The following is a 25045-nucleotide window of genomic DNA, read 5'->3' on the forward strand; positions in this document are numbered from 1 at the left end:
CTAAAAGTCCTCATCAGAGTCTGATTCAAAGTTGTAAGCGACAGGTTTCTTGGCACGGGATGCTTTGCTCCTGGGAGCCACAACCTCCTCATCTGACATATGGAAGCTGTCATCATCCCATACCTTTGTTTTCTACGAGGAGATGCAGGAAGAAGAAAACATCATCCCAATTAATTTATTTCAGAGTGAGGGATCTGACAAGGTGGGAGGGTGCAAACCTGAATTCATGGTTAACAAGCTTAAGTTGATATTTTCCAGCACCTTGTCATTTGTAAAAGCTGGCAAAAAAAAAAAAAAAGGTCTCAGGATATCATTGCATTAACAACAACTTGGCTCACGTCAATGCTAGAACCGCCACAGTTTTGGACTCACCTTGCTGGCGACGGTAGTCTTCTTGCCCTTGATGCGGGACATGAGGTCATCAGAGCTTCTGTCCGAGTCGTCACTGTCCAGGGCCTTGCGCTTGGCCGGAGCAGCCTTAGACGGGGCATCGGACGAGCCCGAGTCACTAGAGTCAAACGACGGGATCTTCTTGGCGGCGGTTTTGGAGGCTGGCTTCGGCTTGGACAGAGCATCCATGATGGACGGCTGCTTCACATCTGGAGGGATGATGGGGTTAGGAGTCTGTTCAGAATAATCCCTCAATATAACATCATCCAGGATATACATGTAAATATACAGGTAACAGCCAAAATAAAGGAAACACTTTAGTAAATGAGTGATACAAACTATATTGAAAGCAGGTGCTTCCACACAGGTGTGGTTCCCGAGTTAATTAACATTCCATCATTCTTACGTTCAACGTTCCCTCAATTCTTTTGAGGCACTGACCAAATTTTATGTCCTGCGAGCAGAAACTTGAATGTTGTGAGAATTTTGTGCAACTTCTTGAGCACATTTACAGTGAACATTGAAGCTGTAATTCTAGACAGTGGCCAATAGGCTATTCGAGCATAATGTAGCGCAAATCCAGTAACATTTCACATGGAAATGGCTTTAGATTACTATGATATAGCCTATATTGCATTAGACTTAAACATTTTTACATTATGAAGGGCGTGACATTAATTACTTTTTACGTGGTCTGTAACACCATAGGCCAAATGGGTGACTGTAAATTGCATCATATGACACAAACCACTATACAAAATACAATTCATTATTATTACCATACAGAGAATTAGACAATGTAGGCTACCCCTGTCTATTGGCTTATTTGCATATTCAAGCCTGTCTCAAAATACAAAACTTCCCCTTTAAGACGTAAGCTTTTTACCTGACTGGCTTTTCAAAGACAACTTGAAATGTAGCCTACACGTTTTATGCTCTTGTAGGAAGCAGTAACTCCCCATTGCTGACCTACATACACTCATCTATAACCGGGCTAATAATTCACTAACTAGCAAAGAACATTCAGAAATGTGCACATTCACGGGCTACCCCTGCCAATTAGAATTGTACTCTGTCGAGCTCTGGCTCAGCATACAACAGAATCAATCCTGCAAAGTTCCATTTGTTGTATTGAAAGGGGCTGATATAATTAAGCAATAAGGCCCGAGGGGGTGTGGTATATGGCCAATATACCACAGCTAAGGGCTGTTCTTACGCACAACGCAATGCGGAGTGCCTGGATACAGCCCTTAGCCGTGGTATATTGGCCATATACCACAAACTCCGAGGTGCCTTATTGCTATTATGAACTGGTTACCAACGTAATTAGAGCAGTAAAGAAAATATTTTTTTGTCATACAATCAGCGTTCTATCCACCCAGTTTATAATGTTGATTTAATCACAGAAAAAAAGCATTGCAAAGTAACGGGGCGAACTTAGTGAAGTTCTAGTTCTTGCATCTGCACAGCCTGGCATTTCTGCGTGGCAGTCCTGGAGGTGGTGCACGGCCGCACACAGCTTAGAGGGAACATTGCTTACGTTCATGTGTAAAAATGGCCATTATTTTGTCTACCATGGCTAGAAGAGCTCTGACTTTGAAAGAGGGGTCTCAAAGAAACATAGGGTTTTTAAAGCAAGGACTCTCAAAGTAGGGTCCAGGCCAGATCTCAAAATACATATTTTTAAATGAATATTACTAACAGCTTGTAAACGGCACAATTTTATCACCGATGCTAAGCTGCAGGCTTTTAAAATGTTCCTTCTCAGGGCCTGAGACTCGGTTCGTCCAGCCACGTGCTGCCGAAGTCATAGTAAAACTCCTTGTAGTGCTTTTTAAAAATATGTTTCATCCCACTCAAGTTGTGTTACGATTATGGGGGGTGTCCCTAATAAAATTTGCTATCACAAAATGGGTCACCGGTCCTAAAAGTTGGAAAATCTCTGGTTTAAAGGGTGTGTCACAAGATCTCAACCCAATTGATAAATTATGGGAGTTCCTGGAGTAGCCACCAGAGACCGCATTTTCCACCACCAAATGATGGAATTTGTCGTGGAAGAATAGTGTCACATCCAGCCAAGGCGCATTGACGCTGTTCTGGCGGTCTTGGTGGCCCAACACCCTATTAAGACAGTTGGTGTTTCCTTTATTTTGACAGTTACACGTTTTATTACTCATTGAAGCAGAAAGCTAATGTCACAACTACTGCAGAATTATCAGTACTGGGTTGGAGGTGTTGTTCTATAGTACCTGCAGGCTTCTTCTTGGCAGCTGCTGGTTTCTTGGGGGCTGCTGGTTTCTTGGGGGCTGCTGGTTTCTTGGGGGCTGCTGGTTTCTTGGGGGCTGCCTTGGGTTTGGCTGGAGGCATAGAGGACGTCGCATCGTCGCCATCAGACTGAGCTGCAGAACACAGAAACAAGTTTGGATGACATTTTCAACTGTGCTAGTCCAAGAATCTCCTCAGTTGTCTGCAATAGTGTGCCATTGCAGAACGTTGTATTCTGAATGTCAGCATCTAATTGTGATGCAAAGTTAGATCAATTCAGTTACATAGTTCAGGTAGTGACTGATTTGATCACTATTGATCCCGGGGGGGAGGGGGGGGGAGAAATAGGTCTGGAATATACTTACAGCTGGATTTGCTTTTATCTTCACTTACAGTCACTGATTTTCTTTTCACCATATTTCTGTATGAAGAGATAGTTTGACTGGTGTCAGGATTCGCAATTAAATAAAAATGTACAGAGTTTAGACTATTGCTTACGTAGGCTTAACTCACTGCATCACCCCCAACAATTGTCACCAGGCGTACAAAATTCCTGTTAAACTATACTGTTTATAGACTCACGTGGGCTCAGGAGCCGTAGGCGGTGGAGAGTCTGCCTCGCTATCGATCGCAGCGTTGGGCTCGGGGACAAGGGAGTCGTCGTCATCGTCAGACGCTGCCTTATTGGGGGAGGTCAGCCCACAGTCGAACTCATCCTCACTGCTGTCCATGTACTTCACAGCAGCTTTGGGAAAAGACAATACTTGTTGCATTATCACTGCATGAACACTAATCAAACCGATGACAAAGGCAGCTGGTTGTTGAAAAGTTGGTTAATACATGTTTTTGATCAGAGCCACAAAGTGCGGCTAGCTGGCTACATTTTATTTTCTTACTAATCAGGCCACCCAGCAACTTAGCACCGATGAGACAAGACTAACTACAACGAAATTGGGGAGAAAAAAAAATATAATAAAAAAAACTTTAACATGCTGTTAAAAGGTAGGCATCTCTTTCTACTATTGTACAAAATAGCAACTGTTAGACAACATGTTGCTGTTAGGTTGTGCCAAAATAACAGCTTCCTGTATGGAAGTACGAGAGACATGGGAATGTCCTCAACATACAGTAAGTAATCAAGCGAAGGTCTGAGACGAGCCTAATCAGAAGTGAGTAGTACAGCTAATTACTCAGAGGAAGTGATGCTATAGCGCTATCGGCATGTTCTGGAGTCTTCAAAAACCCCCAATCATGAAACAGAACAAGCAGCCAGACATAACACTTTGGAGGCACCGGGACTGTCTAATTGCCTTGTGGGCTTGATGAATTACACGCGAACATGGGATGCCAATGAGCATATAAGTGACTGCTGGGTAACGCAATTGCCGATTTAGAACTCAGTTTGGGTGGTTCAGACTAGGGATGTGACAAATGGGAAACAAATCCTAATGCTTAAAACTGACATACGAGGGAAAAAAAAGAACTAGGCTCAGGGTGGTCTGTCTAGCTTTCGTTCTACTTAAATGTCTTGGTAAGTCACGATATTTAACAAACTTAAAGGTATTTTTCTTTTAAAGGAAAGATGTGCGCAAGCAGGCTAGTATTGACAGTTCTGGTCACCTACCGATGGTGGTTAATCCCACATCAGAAGGGGCATTGCTTTACAGACAAATAAAATGCCATGTCTCCAGAGAAAGTTGTTGGAGTTTAAAACGCTATATAGTGTAGCCTACCAAGGGGCCACAAACCATTATATGTGAAAAGGGTAATCTATACATTCTACACCGGGTAACCGTCTAATTTCATATGCAACACCCCATGCTGGCAAGACTTGCCCGAAGATAGGCTACTGTATGCCGGCGACATTAGTCCCATAGCCTAAACTAGTCTATTCTACATGCAATAGACCAAACATACGCTAGTGTCATTAATGAAGAGAAAGAGCAGGCAGAACCGTGCGCATATGTCTTGCTAATCTGCATCTCGCAATGTCTTGTCTCACAAATTCACCAAGTAGCCTAATTTCTGCCTCTTCCGCTCTGGGTAGTGTCTCACCTTTGGCTTTGCGTTCAGGTTTCTCCTTGGGTACCACCGAGTCAACATCCAGTGGAATCGCCATCTCACTGTCTGAGCCAGAGTCGTCAGACCACGGGTTCTTCTTGGCCGTCATGGGCTTGAACGACAGGGTGGTCTGTTTGCCCAATGCCTTTGATACTGCAGGGAAATAGGGTCACAGATTGGTAACAGACAGAGGTCATTCTTGAATTGTGGTGGCATTTGTTTTTCAAATGTAAATGTATTTGGGTACATCTTCCCATTCTAAAACCAACTAATATGGCAGCTTAAATTTATATTTTTTACCATTATGATAATATTGTGCCAACAGTAGGAGTAGTAACAATGACAAATTGAGGATCTTCTTAAGAGGCGACAGAAGCGCAAATCTAAGGTCATAAACCCTTAAAATTGACTAAAGTGCTATGACTAATATCCCAATGTTTACTCTTCCTTTAAATTGATTAACACCAATGACACTATTTAGACACCAAATTATCAATGGAATCATCACATTTCTGACATACTAAAATGGTACGATAAATAAATGCATTTTATATGGTGACCCTCCACCGACAAGAGTATTTTCAAGGCAGTAACACCAATGACAAAACTTATGGACACAATACTTGTAAAAAAAAAAATACGTTTTTGTATTTTAATATCCTTTGTTTTTATTGATCTATAGCAGGTGTGTCAAACTCATTTTGCCCTAGTGGCCAAATTGTCTTTACAGAGGTCTGGAGGGCCTAACCTAAAATGTATTATACTTCCTCTACGTCAATATTAGCAAACGTAGTCCTCTATACATCACTTATTGAATTTGATGCACCCTGTCTAGCTTTCATTTCCATGACTGTTAGCAAGCCGGACAGAGTGAAGAGACTAAATGTAGGCTCATTGAGACCGTTTTACTCAAACCACCCGTGGGCCGGATTGAACATGCATGTTCAACACCCCTGATCAATATAATAAATTAAAATACTTGTGCTAACTTTATAGCATACAAAATAAATCCCCAAAACATGTCACTATACCTCTACTCATCACTACTGGGAGCGGCCAATGGGGGATGATTCTGGAAAATTCAAATCATTATCCTCACCTTTGTCCTTGGCTGGTGCTTTGAGTTTCTTGGTCAGTCGCGCTGCTAGGCCAATCTCCTCAGCAGCCATCTCTCCTCCATCTTCATCAAACTCCATCTTCATCACCACTTCCTCACCCTAAAAACAGGCAAATATCAATTATATATATATATATATATATATATATAAATATAAAGTCAATTACCATCTCCAACAAGTTCCATTACCAGTGAACTACATAAAATCTAAAAATGATTATTGTAGTCTAGTTAGTGTTTAACACAAAAAAGGTCCCAGAAGAGGCACTGACCTTTTTGCCTTTCTTGACAACGGCCTTCTTGGTGGCCTCAGCCTTCATGGTGCTGGTAATGCGTGGGATGACGCGCCGCCCCTGGGGCGTGGGCATGGTCTCCCGCTTCACCTTCACCACCTTGCCCTTGACACCCTTGCCCTTCACCACGGGCATGTTGGCGTTCTGCCGATCCTTCTCCTCCACACGCTGTGGAAGAAAACCCAGAGAGAGTCAAATATTACGTGACAGTGATGATTACTTGACCCAGGTGTTATGAAATAACAGAACGTTACAGAATTAAACTTGTTCTTATGGAATGAATGACTATTCATGGGTTGCACGTTTCGTCACTATATTGTTTAGAATGTTCCTTTTAGGGCCGATTTAGGACTGAGCATTCTACTCAATGAGCGCTGATTAGTCTGAAGTGTATTACTGTGGCTTGGAAACACAATGACAATTAGTAGGAAAAACGTTTGCCATCATTGTGATTTCCCCAGACTGACTTTAGATGCAATATAACTTTAGCTGTTTAATGTTAACATTCCTAGCTATTTTTGAGGAACTTTGCTAGCTAACGGCAACATTGACCTCTATAAAGTAAATTTGACGACATAATGATGGAAAATTTGTTTCATTCTAATTATTTGCCTACATCAGCACAGTCATATTTCCAAGCCATCTGTAATTTGCACCAATATGGCTCCGGAGGTCTATAGAACATTCATAACGATGGCCACGATGAGACCAACTGACGGCGGAGCAACCAATGAATAGTGTCATTAGGGAATGACAAAATGTTGTAGAATGAGTGGTGCTGTTACAGCATAACAGCATGTTACAGGAAAGACAATGCTACAGAATGACATATGCGATTGGTCATGTCGTATTACCTCCAGCTCCTCAGTGAAGGCAGCGAGGTCCCCCTTCCAGAGATCAGCTGGGCTCTTCTTCTTCAGGGTGTTCAGTTCGGTCATCTGCATGAGGATAGAAGTTACGGCGAGTACCATCACCATGTAACAGTCAGAACGTAGCCACTCAAGAAGTAAATGATGTACTGTTAAAGGAAAGGGTCACCCATTTTTTATGTTATATTGTTATATTTTAGTGCATCTGAGTGATCTATCGATCCCCTGGGTCATTTCAGTTATTGGTGTTAAAGCAGGCAGAAATTTGGTCGCCATGTCGTAGCACTGTGATAAAGTCGCTCACTACACTGGAAGTTAACAGGAACATGACTTTTAGACTGCGAAAACGTCTATAATGCATGTCAGATTTCAATACTGGCCGATGTCATAACTCTGGAGGATGTCTTCTCTCGAATGAGCCATTGATAATATTTTTTGGGGCAATATTCCTAACTCGAGAAATGTTCCATTTAAAGGAGGGCTTTAATCCAGGGTGCATTGCATGGTACCGTTGCCAGAGATATTATAGAAAAGAGATAGGAATCCAATGAATGAAGAACGTATAACGTCATGCTGCGTCACGCAGTTGCTAAGCTCGTCGTCATGCAACACCCCCTCAAAGTCAATGTATATGTTGAGAAACGTGCCTATTTTCCTAGAGTATGGAATGTCACGATTCCAAAGCTATACGATACTACAGCTAGCAAGTTAATTATCTCACATCTCTGAAAATATTTGTAATGCACTTCTTGTTGAAGAAATCCGTGCCAATATTGTTTTGAGCTAGCACCCAATAGACTCCCCTTCACTCTGGAGAGAACTCATTGTCCCAGAATGCACTGCGCGGCCCATTGATGTAGCATGGGCAACGTTTCCCCATCTCCTCAAAAGTATATTTGCCATTGCGAATGTCGAACTCCACTGAGGAACATCGATCTGCAGGTTGAACATGGTGAGATTCTAGACTCCTAAATGAATAGCTGTAAAATTGCACTAACTTGCTACTTTACATGCCAATATTGTCTTTGGTATTACTGTCTGTAGCCATGTTTGCTTGTTACCTAGCCAGCCCATAAAGAGCATTGCATTGTGGATTTTGTAGTCAACTTGAGCTACAACCGACTCACGATGCTACAAGCCTTATTATAAAACCAAAATGAAACATTTGTTCACAAATCACCTTGGCATCCCTCTGTTTGCACAGCTCCTCTTTCTTCTCCTTGGTGAGGTACCACATCGGCATGTTTAACAGGTAGTTGTAGTCTGGCCCAGTGGCGTCTTCCTCTTTGTCCTCCTCCTCCTCATCATCATCCTGGGTTTCCTCCACACTCTTCAATAGGGGAGACAAATAAAGTCAACTTACTTTCCTGGATTAAAGCTACCATGTATGCTCATGATATCATAACTGTGGGTTGTATGTTGGATTATATGATATAAAAAAAACCCCAAGACAAACAAATTAGGAGTATGGTCAGATAATGGAATGAATCGACCTACCCTGTCCTTCTCCTGAGCCTCTTTCCAGGCCTTAATGGGGTCGGAGTCGTAGCCCATTTCCGTCAGCATGAGGATCAGCTGTTTCTTTGGCTTGTTCTCTGGAGAAAGGGCGAGACAGACATACAATGGCTACCTTTAAAAAAAAAAAGCAAGATACAAAATGTCACCTAAGACACAGCAGCATGGGCTTTTCATGAAATTCACAGAACTAGTACAACAGCTAACATTACATTGAATACTACATTGCCTATACCAATCTGAGGCTGAATGAAAACAAGAGCATTGAGTGTGTGGACTTGAACACAGAATCAACTGTTGGACGTCATAGCAGGGGGGGGGGGGGGTCACAGCAGGGTCCCAATATGGCTCCCACCTGTTGGTGCCACCTTACAGATAAGCAAACATTCTTGTTATAGGTGAAGGCGCTGGTACCTACCGATGACCAGGGTTCCCTCAATCTTCTCCAAGATGAACCGGGCCTGGTTGGTGAGCTTGGCACTCTCTGCCCCCAGCATGCCGGCCAGCCAGTCCTTTCTCAGAACGTAGTACTTCATCCTTAACTCAAAGAAATCCTTCAGCACATCTTGCACCAACTCATACTTCTTCAGGCTGCCCACATGGTCAAACAGCACCTGAGGGGCAAGGAGAGAGGTTATTCTGAAAGATATATAAAACATTACATTGAATGTTCTGCTTGTCTACTGTCTTGTTGCAGTATTATATTTCTAGGGAATGAGTAGTACCTTTCAGAGTATCAATTTAAGACAAATGAAAACAATCATTACAAAATGGAGCCAGAGACAGAAGTCAATAATTCATTATATGGTGAGACTAAACATTATTCAAGGGAGTAGTAGCATGTTTGTGGTAGGGTGATCATTACCATTGAGTTGCAAGTGAGGGGCTGCTGCAGCTTGAAGACCTTGTGCAGGCCAGCCGCCTCGGCCTCCCTCAGCCTCTCTTCGGTCATTTTGACCACGAAGCGTACCGTGGTGTCCGTGTGGTACTCCTTGTAGTCGGTGATGAGGGCCTGGACCTTCTCTGTGCCGTTCAGCATGGGCTCCAGCACATTCTCCTTGTAGGCCTGAGGGAGAGGGGAAAAAAAGACGGAGAATTTACCTGGGTTGGGTTCAGTAGGTGGACATGTTTTTGAAACAGAGGTATTACCTGAACTTGTCAAATAAGAACAAGATTGCCCTTTGCGTACAACAGAAAACGTAAAACACAGATAACTAGATTCTAACCATTGTTCTTATGGATCCAAGGCACTACTATATGCTACTGTATATTCATATAACAGGACAGTGACTTGACACCAACTTCTATCAAGTAAAGATAAACCACCCAACTGATCTACCCAAGACCAGGGTATAACTATGTACCAACCTGTGTCCATGTCTTGACGGGCAGCTCAGAGATCTCGATGGTGGTGCTGTCGATGATGGCCACCTCTCCACTGTTCATGTACTGATTGGTCATCAGCTGGTCAATGGTGCCTTTGAAGCCCTTGTAGCTGGGGAGCTGAACAGAAGTAATTTTGTTTACATTTTTGAATCCTTGAGAAGGAACGGTTTGATTTCGAGAACTTGGTTGTAACAAAACGTCAAACTATAACTGGATCTGAAACTATGGGCCAATCCCAAACCTGCAAAGGAACCGTCAAACATATTTTATCTAGATTTCACATCCGAAAGAAGAAATACAGAGTATGAGATTCTTGATTAGGTCTTGATCGACTTGTCATGTACACATTCTGAATGCACATAAGGCATTCGATCTTAAAACCCATCCCAACGCCCAGCTATATAGGCCTTTAATGAATCTCCCCTCACCAAAGGCAGCGGCTCCTCCCCGTTCAGCATGCGGTGGATGTTATTGACGATCTCGCGGATGTCGAAGTTGGGGATGCGGCTGGCCCAGCCCGTGCCGATGCCGTCGGCGCCGTTCACTAGCACGGTGGGGATAATGGGGATGTACCACTCGGGCTCCACGCGTTGGTTGTCGTCATAGTTGTACTTCAGCAGGTTGTCGTCCACCGCGGGGAAGAGTAGACGGGCCAGGGGGCTTTAGGGGGGAGAGAGAGTAGTCTTACGTCACTGACAAACACGGCGGTAGAAACTGTTCTAATGTAAAACTCTGGAATTGAAGTGACCTACTAAGCCCACCATCCATGCATTGCCAAGACTGCAGCGGCAGCTTAGGCAAGTCACGTCGTATGGAGGCGATTCTAAAAGCTTCATGTCTATGTAGTCGTTGCCAAGAAAGTTCCCGGAACAAAGTACGCTGCATCATAACAGGGAGTGGCATATCCAGAGCATGTTGTGGAGCTGACCTGAGCATGGTGAAGATGTAACGGGGGCTGGCAGAGTCCTTGCCACCGTGCAGCCGCGTGCCAAACTGACCCTGAGGCTGCAGCAGGTTCAAGTTGTTGCTGCCCACAAAGTTCTGGGCCAAGCCAACGATGGTCATCATGAGAGAGATCTGACAGAGAGGGAGGGATACAGAGGATGACAGTCCATTCTGAAAGAGGTTGAAGAAACTCTAGTCTACATGTTGTAAGACTTTTACCATGGTATGTCAGAAAAATGGTCACTTATTAATACCCTTATGAGGACTACAATACCGATCCAACAATAAACAAAATAGAATACCACAAATTGAGTCGAGGGATATTGAAAGTTGTCACTACATTTCCCCACGTCTCACCTCTCCATGGTGATAGGCTGACATCTCGGCCACAGAACCAGCCAGCTGAGCCACCTTCACCTCCCGCTTGTCATTCCTCTTGAAGCAGCAGAACAGCACCTTCCTCTGGCCCGGCTTCAGACCTGGGAGACACGACAGTATCACTTTTGATTGTGTGTATTTACCTCTCCTAGATGTCATGACTCTCTCCTTGGTGACAGATAGCCAGCCAGCCCGCCCCTCCCTCCCACCAGAGAGGAAGGGGGGAGTTGGGCTGGTTTTATGACTTAACGCTGGTTGTAAACTCTCTCGCCCTGCAATATTGAACAAAGGAATGTGCCGTGTGTAGAGAGAAACTTGACAAAACTTCATAAAAAAACAGACTGGGACAATATATTTCAACATCCGATGAGGGATGGAATATGGAAAATGAATGTCTATTTTGTGATGTCATTAAAATTATCAGAAATACTGTAACTTAGGTGTAAAGTTTCCACCCTATAGGATGTTCATACAATATGAAGAACGATAAAACTGTTTGAAAAGATAGAAATGTGAGTTCAGTCTAATGAGATAATGGTTTTTCAGGTCTGTTGCACACTAAGCCACGCCCATAATAAGGTCAGAGTTCGTGCCTACTTGATGGAACTGCCCTCCAAGGCCAGAAGGCTTAAAAGGACTTGCTGAGAATTTAAATAGACCAGAGAACACAGTCCACAGGTTGAAGTGGTTAAAACTACAAGACCAGAAAATGGTAAGACAAACTCTCAATGAGAGAAGGTGAAGACTAGACCAAAACATGCACCGTCTGCAGCTCTGCATGTGAAGGAGTCTAGGACAATTGACCAAGACGCTAGGGAAGAACAGTTCCCTCTCAACACTGTATGGTACATCTGATGTGTCCTCCCAACGAACATTCAAGACAAAGAAGCCCACAACTAAGGACATTGTGACTTCAGGTGGACACCCAGAGACTTGCATCGAACTACTTCTCGTAGACGGACCGAGTGGTTTCAGAGACGGACATCTAAGCGTAAATACATGTTGCATTTCTAATCCAAATTAGTAATTGTTAGGGTGCTAAATATTCATATTTACGGTGAGCGTAGTTTCTAAATGCATGTACGATAAGTCCTCTCTCTGTCCTGCTCTTTATCTTTCACCACCCCATTTCCGTTGGGTTAGTCCACTAGGGACTTTTCATCGCATTATGTTAGTAATCAATAATCTATACCGTGTGAGTGTGCGTATGTATCTGTGATTAGTTAGTAAATAAATAGCCCAATTTGTGTATCGCTGACTCATCAATTAGGTTAAGGTTCGTGCAGATTTACACAGTCAATGTTCAGAATGAGACTGATGAGGTATTAATTAATAACTGACTTATTGATGTAAGAGATATTTATAATATCTTGAGTTTAAGTTGGGAGGTAGTAACTGGTTAAAGAACTATTCCTGTGGTGCCCAAAATTCCTAATGAGTTAATCGTTACTTTAAATCGAGTAATAATTAAATGTAGTAGGTAATTATTCAATAAATAACAGTAACGATAGTCACGACATAGTTCAAGTCTACATAGTTAACGTTTCAAGTGGTATAGATTGATATATTTCCTGGATGAACTAAGTAACAGTTTATAGCGATGAACTTTGGCTGGTGCAATGTAAAACCAACAAACAGTTGTGACAAAAAGAGGGTGGTTCGCACAAAAAACACATTTTAAAATACATTTTTGCTGCAGGCACCACCCTCTTTCACAGGTAATGTTTAAGCTCAACTTGAAATAACCCCCTTTCCACCACTGACCATCGACCAGGCAGGGGAGGGACCTCTCGTTGTCTGAGTTAGAGAACATCACAAGCTCCTTGTTGACAAAATCATTGTAGGACAGGGACTTGGTGGCTTGACCATACAGGTACTCCTGGGACACAAAGAGACAGAAGGTGGTATGACTAGGTTCATAGAAATATAATTACTAGAATGAGCCACCCATCACGGAACAGACTTGACTGGGAATATCTGTTCTACCAATTCCATTTCTATGGTTGGGCTGTCTAAAGGGTGAAAGGTCACCAGTGATGTACCTCAGGCAGGTTGTGCTCCCTGCGCTGGCGTCTGTTGACCATGAAGTTGGTCAGCCACTCTTTACGTTCCTCAATCTTTTTCCTGCTAAAGGCCTAGGGGAGAGGAAAAAAAAGGGTAAGACTCGATCATAGAAGGAGAAACTACTGCTAACAGAATCATAAGCTAGGTTTCAATCCAATTGCCGACAGATCTCGATGCCCATCTGCCTGCTTCATACAACAAGCCAAGTGACTCAATGCCTGTAGCAGCAAACCATTTTTGTGAATGGGGTGGTGTACATAAACTGGCCACGGAGTGTACATTTTTCTCTCCTCCTGACTGCATGTGCTGCTGCAGGACCAGGGTTTCCCAAACTCTGTCCTGGGGCCCCCCTCCCTGGGTGCACATTTAGTTTTTGCCCTAGCCCTACACACATCGGATTCAAATAATCAAAGCTTGTTGAGGAGTTGGTTATTTGAGTCAGCTGTGTAGTACCTGGGGAAAAAAAAAAAACGTTAACCCAGCGGGGTACCCAGGACTGAGTTTGGGAAACCCTGGCCTAGACAACCGAATACTCGTTTGCTACAACAACTTGCTTGTTTCAGCAAGGCGCAACAAAGTTATCACATTGTAAAGTCCATGTTACAACAGAAAGGGACTCAACGACACGAATGCCCGGCCGTCCCATCTTCAGTCAGCCATTTGTTCCACAAAGAACGATTATCCATAACCATTGATTACAGCCCTACCTATTGGTTTCAGCGCATTTGATTTTTTATTTGTCATTTCTGCATGTTCTAGACAGCAGTTCACTGATCAATTGGACAGGGCAAGTTAAATGAAGCAATATTCCCATCCCATAATTGGCAGCCAATCATCAAGTCACCAGCATTCAAATATTACCCTCAATATTTACTGGAAATTTGCATCAAGCTCATCACTTAACCACCATGAAGTTAATTTTATATGCCCATAAACTCTTAATGCTTTTCCATGTTGTAGTACAACTTAGCATATGATCACGTGACTCGTTTACCTTACGCATTTGCACAGTTTCCGCTTGAATTGTCACATAATTCATTTTACATACACAAAAAGATTCTACCATGTCGACCGAACAAATTGTCTTCCGACATTTATGAAAGTGTACTGACAAGTCATGTTTCCGTCACAACCACGTGAGGTAAATTTTTTTTTTTTTAAATATGGCATGACGTCTCATAAAAAAAACTGGTTATAGACGGCGAAAGATTCGCCAATCAAAATATAAAGATCTGCTGATTGAGAAAGACCTTGGTTTGGTCATGGGAGTTGATTTCTTTTTATTCAACCTTTATACAGGGATTGAAATGAGGGTGAATGGCCAACGTACCAGGGTAATTGCCTCGTCGTCGGCAGGTCCAGCGTACTTGAAGGGAATGCGATGTCTATGCATGTCAGAGAAGTACTCCTTCGCTTCCTTCGACGTGCTGGTACCCAAACCTGGATAGATACAGGTGGTGAGGTTAGAAGCACATCTAAATATATGGGGAGGGGGGTTATGGTAAAAAAAAGAATACACCTTAAGATTTGGGGCAGGTATGGGAAAAATACAAAGTGGCTGCTTACATGTTCAGCTTCACTACCACAGGGCACAAACCTTTGTAGTATTTTATTTTCCAAGATTTGATGTTGGGCTGTATGTCCTTCCACTCGGTGAACTCTGGGATGCTGTAAAAGGACAGCTCCTGCTTCTTGTTAGTGGCCTGGAAGAATTCAAAAATTGACATTTGACTCTTTGCTATACTTGTTAATATTAACTGATTTAGTTGGCATCTCTATATTTGCAAAAACCTCAAAATGCTTGCTACTGTAAAACTATATACAGTACGTTTGTTACAGTTATGAAATGTCACCAACAGATGGCACTGGTGTTGCATGTAAAGACTAGTTCAGGATACTGTACAAGCAAGCTTCTACGTTGTCTTAGTTCTGTAGACAGAGTCGACATAGCTGTATTTAATATAGCTGGATTAAAAATTGATGTTCACTATGGGGAGTTGCCTTGAAGTATCACAGTGCCAAAAACAGCAACCGTCAGTCTCAGCTGGACTGTACCATGTACCTTGATGATGGGGGTGATGAACTCCTCCAGGAAGTTGTGGCGCAGCAGTGAGGGCCAGTTGTGGTGGATGAAGTTGATAAGCAACCCCTTGATGTGGGAGCCATCCAGGTCCTGTCAAATAACCACACAGGAGAGCATCAATGATCTGAGGAATGTTCTGTCAGTGAGACAACTGGTCTACTCTGACTAGGGCCATTAAGACAAATTATTATTTCAGTTCTAGAGTAGAGCTGCTTTACTGGCTAGGTCACCATTAGAAAAGTATCTCAATCAATAGGACTTCATGACTAAATAAAGGTTACATTTAAAAACAAAACATTCCAATGAGCTACACAAATAAATGAGTTCCCAGACAAAAAGCTCTAAATTCCACAGAGAAATTGCCAGTAGACAGTGCAGACCTGATCGGTCATGATCATGAGTTTGCCGTAACGCAGGGACTTGAGGGATTCTGGGTCGCTGTAGTTCTTCTTGTACTGCAGCCCCAGGATCTTGATGACGTTGTTGATCTCAGCATTATCCATGATCTGACACAGGGGACAGACGGGGATCAAACCATTAACAACTAGTTCAATAGTGGACGACCACAGCAGATGCCTAACATTCTAGAGGTTGAGGCCCTTTGTAAAACATATGGTGAGGATCGATTCAACACAGAACAAACATTTCCCCGTAGCGATAATAAAGACATTATCAATTGCATTCCCAATTATGCCCAGCAGAGCCTTAGAGATATCTATATACACCAACTTCTACATTTTTTTAATGCCCGTTCTGACCTGCTTGTGTGAGGCTTCCCGCACGTTGAGCATTTTGCCCCTGAGAGGGAAGACTCCGTAGCGGTCTCTGCCCACCACGCCCAGACCAGACACGGCCAGCGTCTTGGCCGAGTCTCCCTCCGTCAGGATCAGAGTGCAGCCGGTGGAGTTCTTACCACCTGGTTGTAGAGAAACACAGCGACTTCACTATTTTGATTCGTATGACATCATTACTAAGTGTAAAACTTTACTAGATCAACAACTTGATTGATTTGTTTCAGTTTTAAAACAGCTATAGATTATAAGTAACTAGAAGTGAACTAAGGGCTAACCTCTTAAGAGAAATTGTGACAGACTAGACTAAAATGCATATCATAACGAATGTGATTTACCTGCGTCGTTGGCGTCGTCCAGTTTGGGCACTCCCTTGATCTTGTTGTGCTTGACGGCAGAGCACTTCTTGTTGAGCTGCGTCTGGGCCTTGAACTTCACCCAGTTCATGATGCTCTCCACTATCCCACAGGAGTTGGCCTGGTTGACAGAAAATAAGCCATGTACAAAATGATTCAATCCAAACAAGAGTATGATGTTTTGTATGAGTGTCAATGGACTTTCTATGGAGAGAAGGAACAATGAACTTAAGGCTAGGCCTTGTTTACCTGTTTGATAAACTTGTCACTGAGGGGGCAGGTAGAACCGAAGCTCTTCTGCTGCAGGGTCATGTTCTCCTTGGTCTGGGAGTCGAAAGTAGGGTTCTCGATCAGGCAGTTGACAAAAATCCACATGTGGTTCTTCACCTGGGGAGAGGTGGATAAAGTACAATCTCATTAAAATAGTAATGTTATGAAAATGTAATGACAATACAGTTTTATCTTGTCATATTTGCTGATCAAAGATGACATCTCAGGGAGACTGGGTCAGTTTGGTGGGGTACCGGGTCCTTTTTTTTTAGCTTGGTAGGTAGACCCTGGCGGTAGTGGGTTCGATTCCCGGGACCACACATATAAATATATTTTTTATTGAACCTTTATTTAAGTAGGCAAGTCAGTTAAGAACAAATTCTTATTTACAATGAGGACCTACACAGTCAAAGCCTAACGACGCTGGGCCAATTGGTGCCGCCCTATGGGACTCCCAATCACGACCGGTTGTGACAGAGCCTGGAATCGAACCAGGGTCTGTAGTGAGGCCTCTAGCACTGAGATGAAGTGCCTTAGACCGCTACGCCACTCGAGAGCCCTAAAAATGTATTCACGCACGACTAAGTCACTTTGGATAAAAAGCGTCTGCTAAATGTCAAATATACCTGGAAAGGCTTGACGACCACACCAGCCTTGTTCTTCTTCTTGACAACTTCAATGAGCTTGGCCGTCACCTGATCTGCCACGTAGTCAGCATGTCTCCCACCCTGGGGCCAGAGAAGAGGAACAGTCAGAAACCATGTATAGTAGTCCCACATACTATATTAAGATTATGGAAAAGGAACCAAGATGGTGACATTATTGCCAAAAAAAGAAAATGACTCCGGTAATAAAACCAAGTGGTTGGTAAGCAGTAACCTTAAAATCCAAAACAATATTATCCAGTTAGAGTACATTCACAGTTGCCTTTAGCTTCCATACCGCAGCTCAATCCAAAACCCAACATTGTACACACACGTCACAACAAAACCACATGCCCCTTAGACCACTGTCCTTTTTACCTTGGTGGTGGCGATGCTGTTGACAAAGCTGACTTGCTGGAAGCCCTTCTCACTCAATGTGAGGCACACCTCCCAGCGCTCGCTCACCACCTCATGGACCACAATGAGGGGTATGCCCAGCTCATCCACCTTGTCCTTCAGGTACAGGTCCACGTAGTTACGGAAACTCGTCACCTATAGGGACAGAGAGATGTTGGTAATCAAAACCGACAAACATTGCAGTCCAACCATCTGGAGACCTCAGTATGGACAGATTGTCCTTTAATAGATGTTATCCTATTGTTAAAGTCACTATAGCGCAGAGTAATTTATTAGTGTGGCAATCGCTCTTAGTTTACCACTAGGTTAGCCTGCACTTACGGGTAGCCTCTTGCCATTGAGGAACACACGGACTCCCTTGGTGGCACCGGCGATATCGTAAGCCCGTCGGGTCATGATCGCCACCGTGTCCTTGTCCAGGGTCTGCATCTTGAACTTGGACAGGTCCGGCTGGAAGGTGATGCACGTGAACTCGTCGCCGTCAAACGACCTGATCTTGTGTTCCCCAGCCCGCCCCATGTTGTCATACCACGTCTGAAGGGGCACAAAGAGCACAGGTAACCACAAATAGAATTAAGACTTCAGTAATAGGATACATCGTCACAAGCCTGAGCAGACTTCAAGAAATTGATGTGTATTGTAAGCTGCAGTTGGTAGAGTTTGACCAACCTGCTTGAAGGTCTTCTTGGACTCCTTGCAGGCCGTCTCCACGGTGAACTTGCTGCTGAAGATGTTGCAAAGCTTGGCACCATAGCCGTTGCGTCCACCTAAAGATGGAGTACAATAACATGTGAAGACAGATGGCAGGTTTTTAAAATATGCAAGAGTCCTCTATTGGAATGAGAACCAATAGAGTACGCTTTTTCTGGGAGAGTGAAGAATGAGTGACAATAAGTGTCTGATTGCATTAAGTCTTACCGGTGACCTTCTTCTGGTCGTCGTCATAGTTACTGGAGGTGAGGAGCTGTCCGAAGATGAGAGCTGGCACATAGACCTTCTCCACCTTGTGCTCCACCACAGGGATGCCCTTCCCATTGTTCCACACACTGATGGAGTTGTTCTCACTGAAAAACACCAAGCACAAGCTCACGTCACTTACAGCAAAGGCCATACAAAGTTCATTAACTGTTTAACGAATTTCATGTTTTGAAAATTGAGACGAGCGAGCCAATAAAACATGTGACCCCTTGTAAAAGAAAATACTAAAGCAACCCTAGTACAACACAACGTCTTATCAAGAGAGTTTAGCCTTTTGGTATAATGGTTTTGGAATGACCAACACAGGGACATCAGTTTGAGCCCTGGTCAGGGTACCCCCCCATATTAACTACAATGGTGTCAGGAGTTGGATAGCACCATTGAAAGAGTAGAAGAGTTTTAGGAACAGTTAGTTTTTCAGAGGCATAGTGCTGGCATTTCTAATAATTTATGTAACAATTGAAGAAAAAAAACCTAACAATTGGGGCGGCAGGTAGCTTAGTGGTTAGAGCGTTGGACTAGTAACTGAAAGGTTGCAAGATCGAATCCCAGAACTGACAAAGTAAAAATCTGTCGTTCTGCCCCTGAACAAGGCAATTAACCCACTGTTCCTAGGCCGTCATTGAAAATAAGAATGTTCTTAACTGACTTGCCTAGTTAAAAAAATAAAAAGCATTAACGTAATCAAACATTCTTCCTGTAACTACTTCCATTCAGCTTGAATTCTACATTTAACACATCTCCCGCTACCATACAAATGTGAACTGAAGCAAGCACATTTTCTAGTTTAGTCATATTTAACTTACCTTAGAAGTGTTTACTTTGTGTGCTGACAAGAATCTATTGAGTTGCAATGTAACATAAAATGTAATGCTCATGTCAACCTGAAGTATCTATCTACAGAACAAGTTTTGCAGCCACATAATCCAAAAGGAAAACACAGCTAACATTTTTTCCCTAAAACTACTGTGACAAATTATTTGGATTCACCGCGATTGAACCAAATCCTGACTACTACCACCATCAGGGGAGAATGACTGCTCCCCTCTCATTAAAGCCACAGAAGACAGGATTCCCCATTACAGTGAACGGAAAAATGAACATGTGGAAATAATTTTATTTTTAAGTAGACAATCATGGTACCAGTAATTGTTTCTACTACACCAGATGCATGTTCTTCAACTGTTAATAAACAGTAAATCAATTTTGTATAGCCCAATAGTGACACATACAGCATGGTATAATACACTTAAATGTTTCCATTTCATAGGACAGCCGTCATCCCTTCAGGATTCATATTAAACAGTGTCATGTTTAATTTACGAGAATACTCACGGGTCAATGTTTACTTTAATGCAGGTCATGGTTTTATCTCTTTGCTTGTTATCGGCAGCATTCACTGTGGTTAGAAGAGAAATCGGAGAATAGGCACGTCACAATCTTGTAAGGAATTTTCATATGGTGATGGTTTAACTGTACAATACACCATCCGTGAAATGAATACAGTAACATTACTCCTTTAATAGGAGTTTACTCACCAAGGATCTCATCAAAGATCTTGTAGAGACCTGGTACAAAGGTCACATCTCGACAGTTCATTCCAACATCCTCATCAAACACCCACAATTGCTGGAGAGGAAAGTGACAGTATGCGTTGGTGACAATTCTAACAATAAACAGGAAACAGCAACCATTGGTTGTGTTCTAAAGATAAGCATTGTCTGCTTATATTCTACTCTAATTTGACACCCCTGCCCCACAATCAAATGTGTGTATGACTCTAAACAAACAGTGCTCTGAGTTTTCAGGGAGAATATTGAGGCAGTGTGGACATTGTTTGATAAGGTAGCATGGCACTAGTTACCTGTGTGACAGGCTCCACAGAGCCAATGTAGGTGTCTGGACGTAGCAGAATGTGCTCCAGCTGAGTCTTTTTCTGGTAGATCCTTTCCACTGACAGGCGGTTAGGGTCCTTCTTGGTCTTCTCCACCGCCTTGTTCTCAAACAAGCTCTGTGTGAAATGAAATAAAGGAGAGGGGGGGGGGTTAGGCACAACATAGCTAGGCTTAGGGAGTGTTTCCCCTATATGCAAGGCCACCACTGCAAAATAAATCATGTTAAAAAGATTATCCGCCCACCCATCTGCTCTCCTTTAGTTGTTGGCTTAAGTAACCTTCGGTCTTATGTAGAGATGACCACTCATCCGAATGGACGTTATTATTCGATTACTTGGGCGAGTCTTTTTTGGGGGGGGGGGGGGGGGCTTCGTCTAAAATGATCTGTGACATTGCTACATAGCCTACAAGGATATAAACATGGCGAATGGTCTAAAACAGTTTTATACTGTTTTTATGCGTGCGCCCCATACAAAAGCACCACCTGTAACCCACACATTTCGCTTGTTGTTACTGTTCTTAATTGACTTGCCTAGTTAAATAAAAGTTCAACAAAGGTTACATTGTTGGTCAATAAAAGCAGCGCCACAGTCGGAGGACCCACGTGTAGCAAGTGAAGTGGGAGATAAAAAAAAAAAAAGAAGCAAAAAGCTAAATGGAATTAAGTTGGCTACAATGCTCAACTAACAGGTAGGGAGCCTGTTTCATATGGACGGAGTTGTATAACGTTACATTCCACAGGGAGCGCAGCAAAATATATACTTTAGCTATAGCCGGCTACTGAAGCTAGTTAGCTAGCTAGCTTCTATACAACGATTTGATTCAGCCAAGACAGGCACTAGATGGCATGATAGTTAAGTTATGGCTGCACGAAGTTTGTCAAACTAGCGTGAAGTGGGTTTGGCTACCATCTCCCTCCATGCCAGACCGTACAGTAACACACTAGCCCTAGCCCTTCTATCACCCCTTCCCCACCCTGCTGATGAAACAAGCAGAGGACACAAACTCTCTGGGGTCGTTCGAGCAAGTCTCACAAGTACACTTTTTTTTTTTAGTCAAACATTATTCGAAATACTTTAATTTCAAAATGACCATCCCTGGTCTTATGTAACCATACCAAACGTAACATATTAATTTGAGTGTGACAGATTTAAATTTTTCCGTGTTACGTCTAGTCTGAGGCAAGGCTGATTGTTTAGCTGGTTACTATACCTTAGGATGGGCCAGACTGTTCTACATCGGGTCAAAACGTCTAAATATTCAATATATAAAACTAACAAAACGTTTGTGTGGTCATCACACAATTGTACTTATGAAAGTTAACATTCTGGACTGAATGAAGGACTATGGTTGGCGCCATCACTGACTGGGCTATTTTTTTGTATAACTAGCTAACGTCCTTGTCGCTAAACCTCAGCCTCATTGCTCTATCCGTGTGTCTTACTGAGACGAATAGTTAGCTACCTATCTTACATTACTTTAAGGTCAATCATAGTTACCTAGTTAACTACCACTTAACAGCTAGCTAAAATGTAGTAAGTCATCAAAAAAAGCCATGAAATGTTTTTTATTTTTAAATGGAAAGAAATGTATTTTGCATGAAAGTTTGTAACGTTACATCGTGTTTGGAGTTGAAAGTTACAGCAGTAGCCTATCGTATCGACAATATGAACTTGCTAGCTAACGTTAACCATCTTACCTTCAATGGTTCAGACATTCTTCTGCTGTATTCTGTTCCGGAAACTTGATAACTTGAGTTTTCTGAGCCTCTGACCAATTTATCTAGCTAGTTTTTATATCCGTAAAGGTTATTCACGTTCTGTCCCTAACATTTGCAACCTCTAACCGGCGCTTGTTTTCGCTTTCCTCATAATGTTTGAAATGTTCAAACTTCGAACGTTCTCGCTCCCGCCAACAAGATAGACCTATCAGACAGCTTAAGATTTTTTCCCTCCAGTGTAAGCCAATGATCTCTAACCAGAAGCATTATTGTACCGCCCATTTCTAGAACAAAGAACGTTCAAATAATGAGGGAAAAAGAAACTACACCCTCTGAATTTTTCGCCCAATCAGTGAGACTGGAATATCACATTTCCCTTTGATTCAGGATCAATACATTAGCTGTAGAAGTAAAGAAAGGTACTGGTTCACTTGACAGGGACTTTAGGCACTTGTTCTTTAGATAGTAAGGAGAGGGATATTATCTTTGCATGAGTGCAAATGACCAGAAATTGTATTCCAATGTTTAGTTAATATGTCATCATACTGTTGAAGCCTTCAAATAATCTTCAGAGAGTGAGTTTGTTTCCTAGTTTGTTTCCTACTGTGAGTGCTGCCTGACCAGGAGAGGGAGCCCTTTTTTGGCCTTTGCCTTACAGGTTTGTCAAAAACGTTTGAATTATTTAACCCACGGCTCAAGGCCCCTCAGTACTAAATGGGTTTATCTCACTAGTAGGCAGTGGCCATGGCTTCATGTCCCTGTTGGTTTGTTTTCCTGCTAAGAATTATAATGTCAAACTCTTGGCAATGTTTTATTTCATATCAGAACTATAGTGTAGACTATACTGGATGATGCTGTGACCCATATAATACAGTACTGTATATATGGCTGGTTCTACATACACAACAGTGGAGGCTGCTGAGGGGAGGACGGCTCATAATAATGTCTGGAATGGAGTGAATGGAACGGCATGGAACCATATGTTTGATGTATTTGATACCATTCCACCAATTCCCCTCCAGCCATTACCATGTGCCTGTCCTCCCCAATTAAGTTCCCACCAACCTCCTGTGCTACACAAAATACTGTAGATTCACAGATATGACGCAGACTGCGTACTCAAGAGAAACTCTAAGATGCTAATTTGTTAATGGTCCTTAAGGATAACCTAGCAGCTGTAAATGAACTGCATGATTAATTATGCACCTTGGCTGGCCTGTCCGTGTATAAAGTGGTGCAGTGAGACTGTATACTCAGTGGAAAAGTGTGTGATTGTTTTCAATCAGTACAATAGACTATCCACTTTCTGAATGAACCAATACTAGAGTGACAAACACCCACACAATCACAGACACACACACACAAAAGCACACACACAAAAACACATACATACATTCATACATTCATACATACATACATACATACATACATACATACATACATACATACATACATACATACATACATACATACATACATACATACATACATACATACATACACACAGTCTCTCACAGACAGACCAGGGCATAGACTTCAGAGTACACAAGCACGCTAAGCATCTGAAAATAGAAGCCCATTTGAAGTTGAAGAGGCACATTGGTAATGAAGTGAGATGGACACTTGCTGCCTGCCTCCCTTCCTGTTTACTTATTGATGGCGTGTTTTTTGGGCCTTGATGCAGTCTGACTGTTGTGGCAGCAGGGGAGACGGAAACAGGATTTGTCGCAGATCTGCGGATAGCTGTCTAACAGGGATCTCGAGTTGCTTTTGATGTCCTCTGTCAGACAAGGATAGTGGTTCTTGGGATAGAGGTAGAGAAATGTTTTTTAAGCATCTGCTTGCAATGAACTCTCCAAAAGCGTTTTACTGAGCAGTTGTGAAGCATGTCAGAAATGTCTATTAAAAATGTTCAAATGTAATTCAGTTCACACGAGGGTCTTCACATATTGACTCATGCAGATAGTAAAATAAAAAATAAAAACATTGTTATTGAACCTTTATTTAACTAGGCAAGTCAGCTAAGAACAAATTCTTATTTACAATGACGGCCTACCCCGGCCAAACCCGGACGACGCTGGGACGCTGGGCCAATTGTGCACCGCCCTATGGGACTCCCAATCACGGCCGGATGTGACACAACATTGTAAATAGATAATTATCCAATATCATATGCAAAGTTAATACATCCTGAAATCTGACCTGACAACATTTAAAGTCCCATTCCTGTTTTGACCAAGTCACTCCCAGAAGAAGTATATTTGGAGAGGTACGCAATGCAGTGACCTTTGAACTGTATGCCCCTCCCTGCCTCCCTTTGTGAATATGCTTGACACAATGAGAGGGTGAGAAATATTAATCATATTGAAAGGGCATTAGGAAACAGGGCCAGGCGATGGCAACGGCTACCATAATAATTTCACCTTTGAGGTACTGTGCACTAGCTTACAACCTCAGTCACTCTTTAGATAATAGCCCCATACTGAAACCAGCCCAGTAAATGTAAATCCATTAGCTACGTAAGCCTACTGTTGTCGCACTAGTTAAACATAACACGAGTGCTTTGACTGGATTTCAACAAGGCCACAATATGGAAGTGAAAAATCAG

The 25045-nt window shown here is 42.6% G+C and overlaps 2 protein-coding genes across 2 annotated transcripts in view; one reads left to right on the plus strand and one right to left on the minus strand.

Annotated features, from left to right (window-relative positions):
- top2a (DNA topoisomerase II alpha) lies at positions 1 to 22614 on the minus strand. Its single transcript, XM_029708878.1, has 35 exons — positions 22417 to 22614; positions 20687 to 20833; positions 20361 to 20451; positions 20158 to 20221; positions 18763 to 18908; positions 18514 to 18611; positions 18166 to 18378; positions 17806 to 17979; positions 17410 to 17511; positions 16763 to 16900; positions 16496 to 16634; positions 16125 to 16282; positions 15747 to 15872; positions 15346 to 15456; positions 14881 to 14986; positions 14614 to 14723; positions 13262 to 13354; positions 12984 to 13098; positions 11199 to 11320; positions 10825 to 10973; positions 10325 to 10556; positions 9879 to 10013; positions 9376 to 9576; positions 8929 to 9124; positions 8493 to 8590; positions 8176 to 8325; positions 6981 to 7064; positions 6106 to 6294; positions 5816 to 5933; positions 4711 to 4869; positions 3238 to 3400; positions 3021 to 3076; positions 2640 to 2789; positions 373 to 599; positions 1 to 132 (listed from the first exon to the last, which is right to left on the minus strand). Exons 1-35 carry the CDS (start codon positions 22432 to 22434, stop codon positions 1 to 3), a joined length of 4710 nt encoding a protein of 1569 aa, XP_029564738.1. The 5' UTR covers positions 22435 to 22614.
- Positions 21273 to 25045, plus strand: part of lrrc3ca (leucine rich repeat containing 3Ca) — a 20064-nt gene continuing 16291 nt past the window's right edge. Inside the window, exon 1 of the mRNA XM_029708897.1 lies at positions 21273 to 21407. The gene's annotated coding sequence lies outside the window, so the exon portion shown is untranslated. The remainder of the gene's footprint in view (positions 21408 to 25045) is intronic.

The sequence above is a fragment of the Salmo trutta genome, chromosome 2 (genome assembly GCF_901001165.1).
Source record: "Salmo trutta chromosome 2, fSalTru1.1, whole genome shotgun sequence".
NCBI classification, from domain to species: Eukaryota; Metazoa; Chordata; class Actinopteri; order Salmoniformes; family Salmonidae; genus Salmo; species Salmo trutta.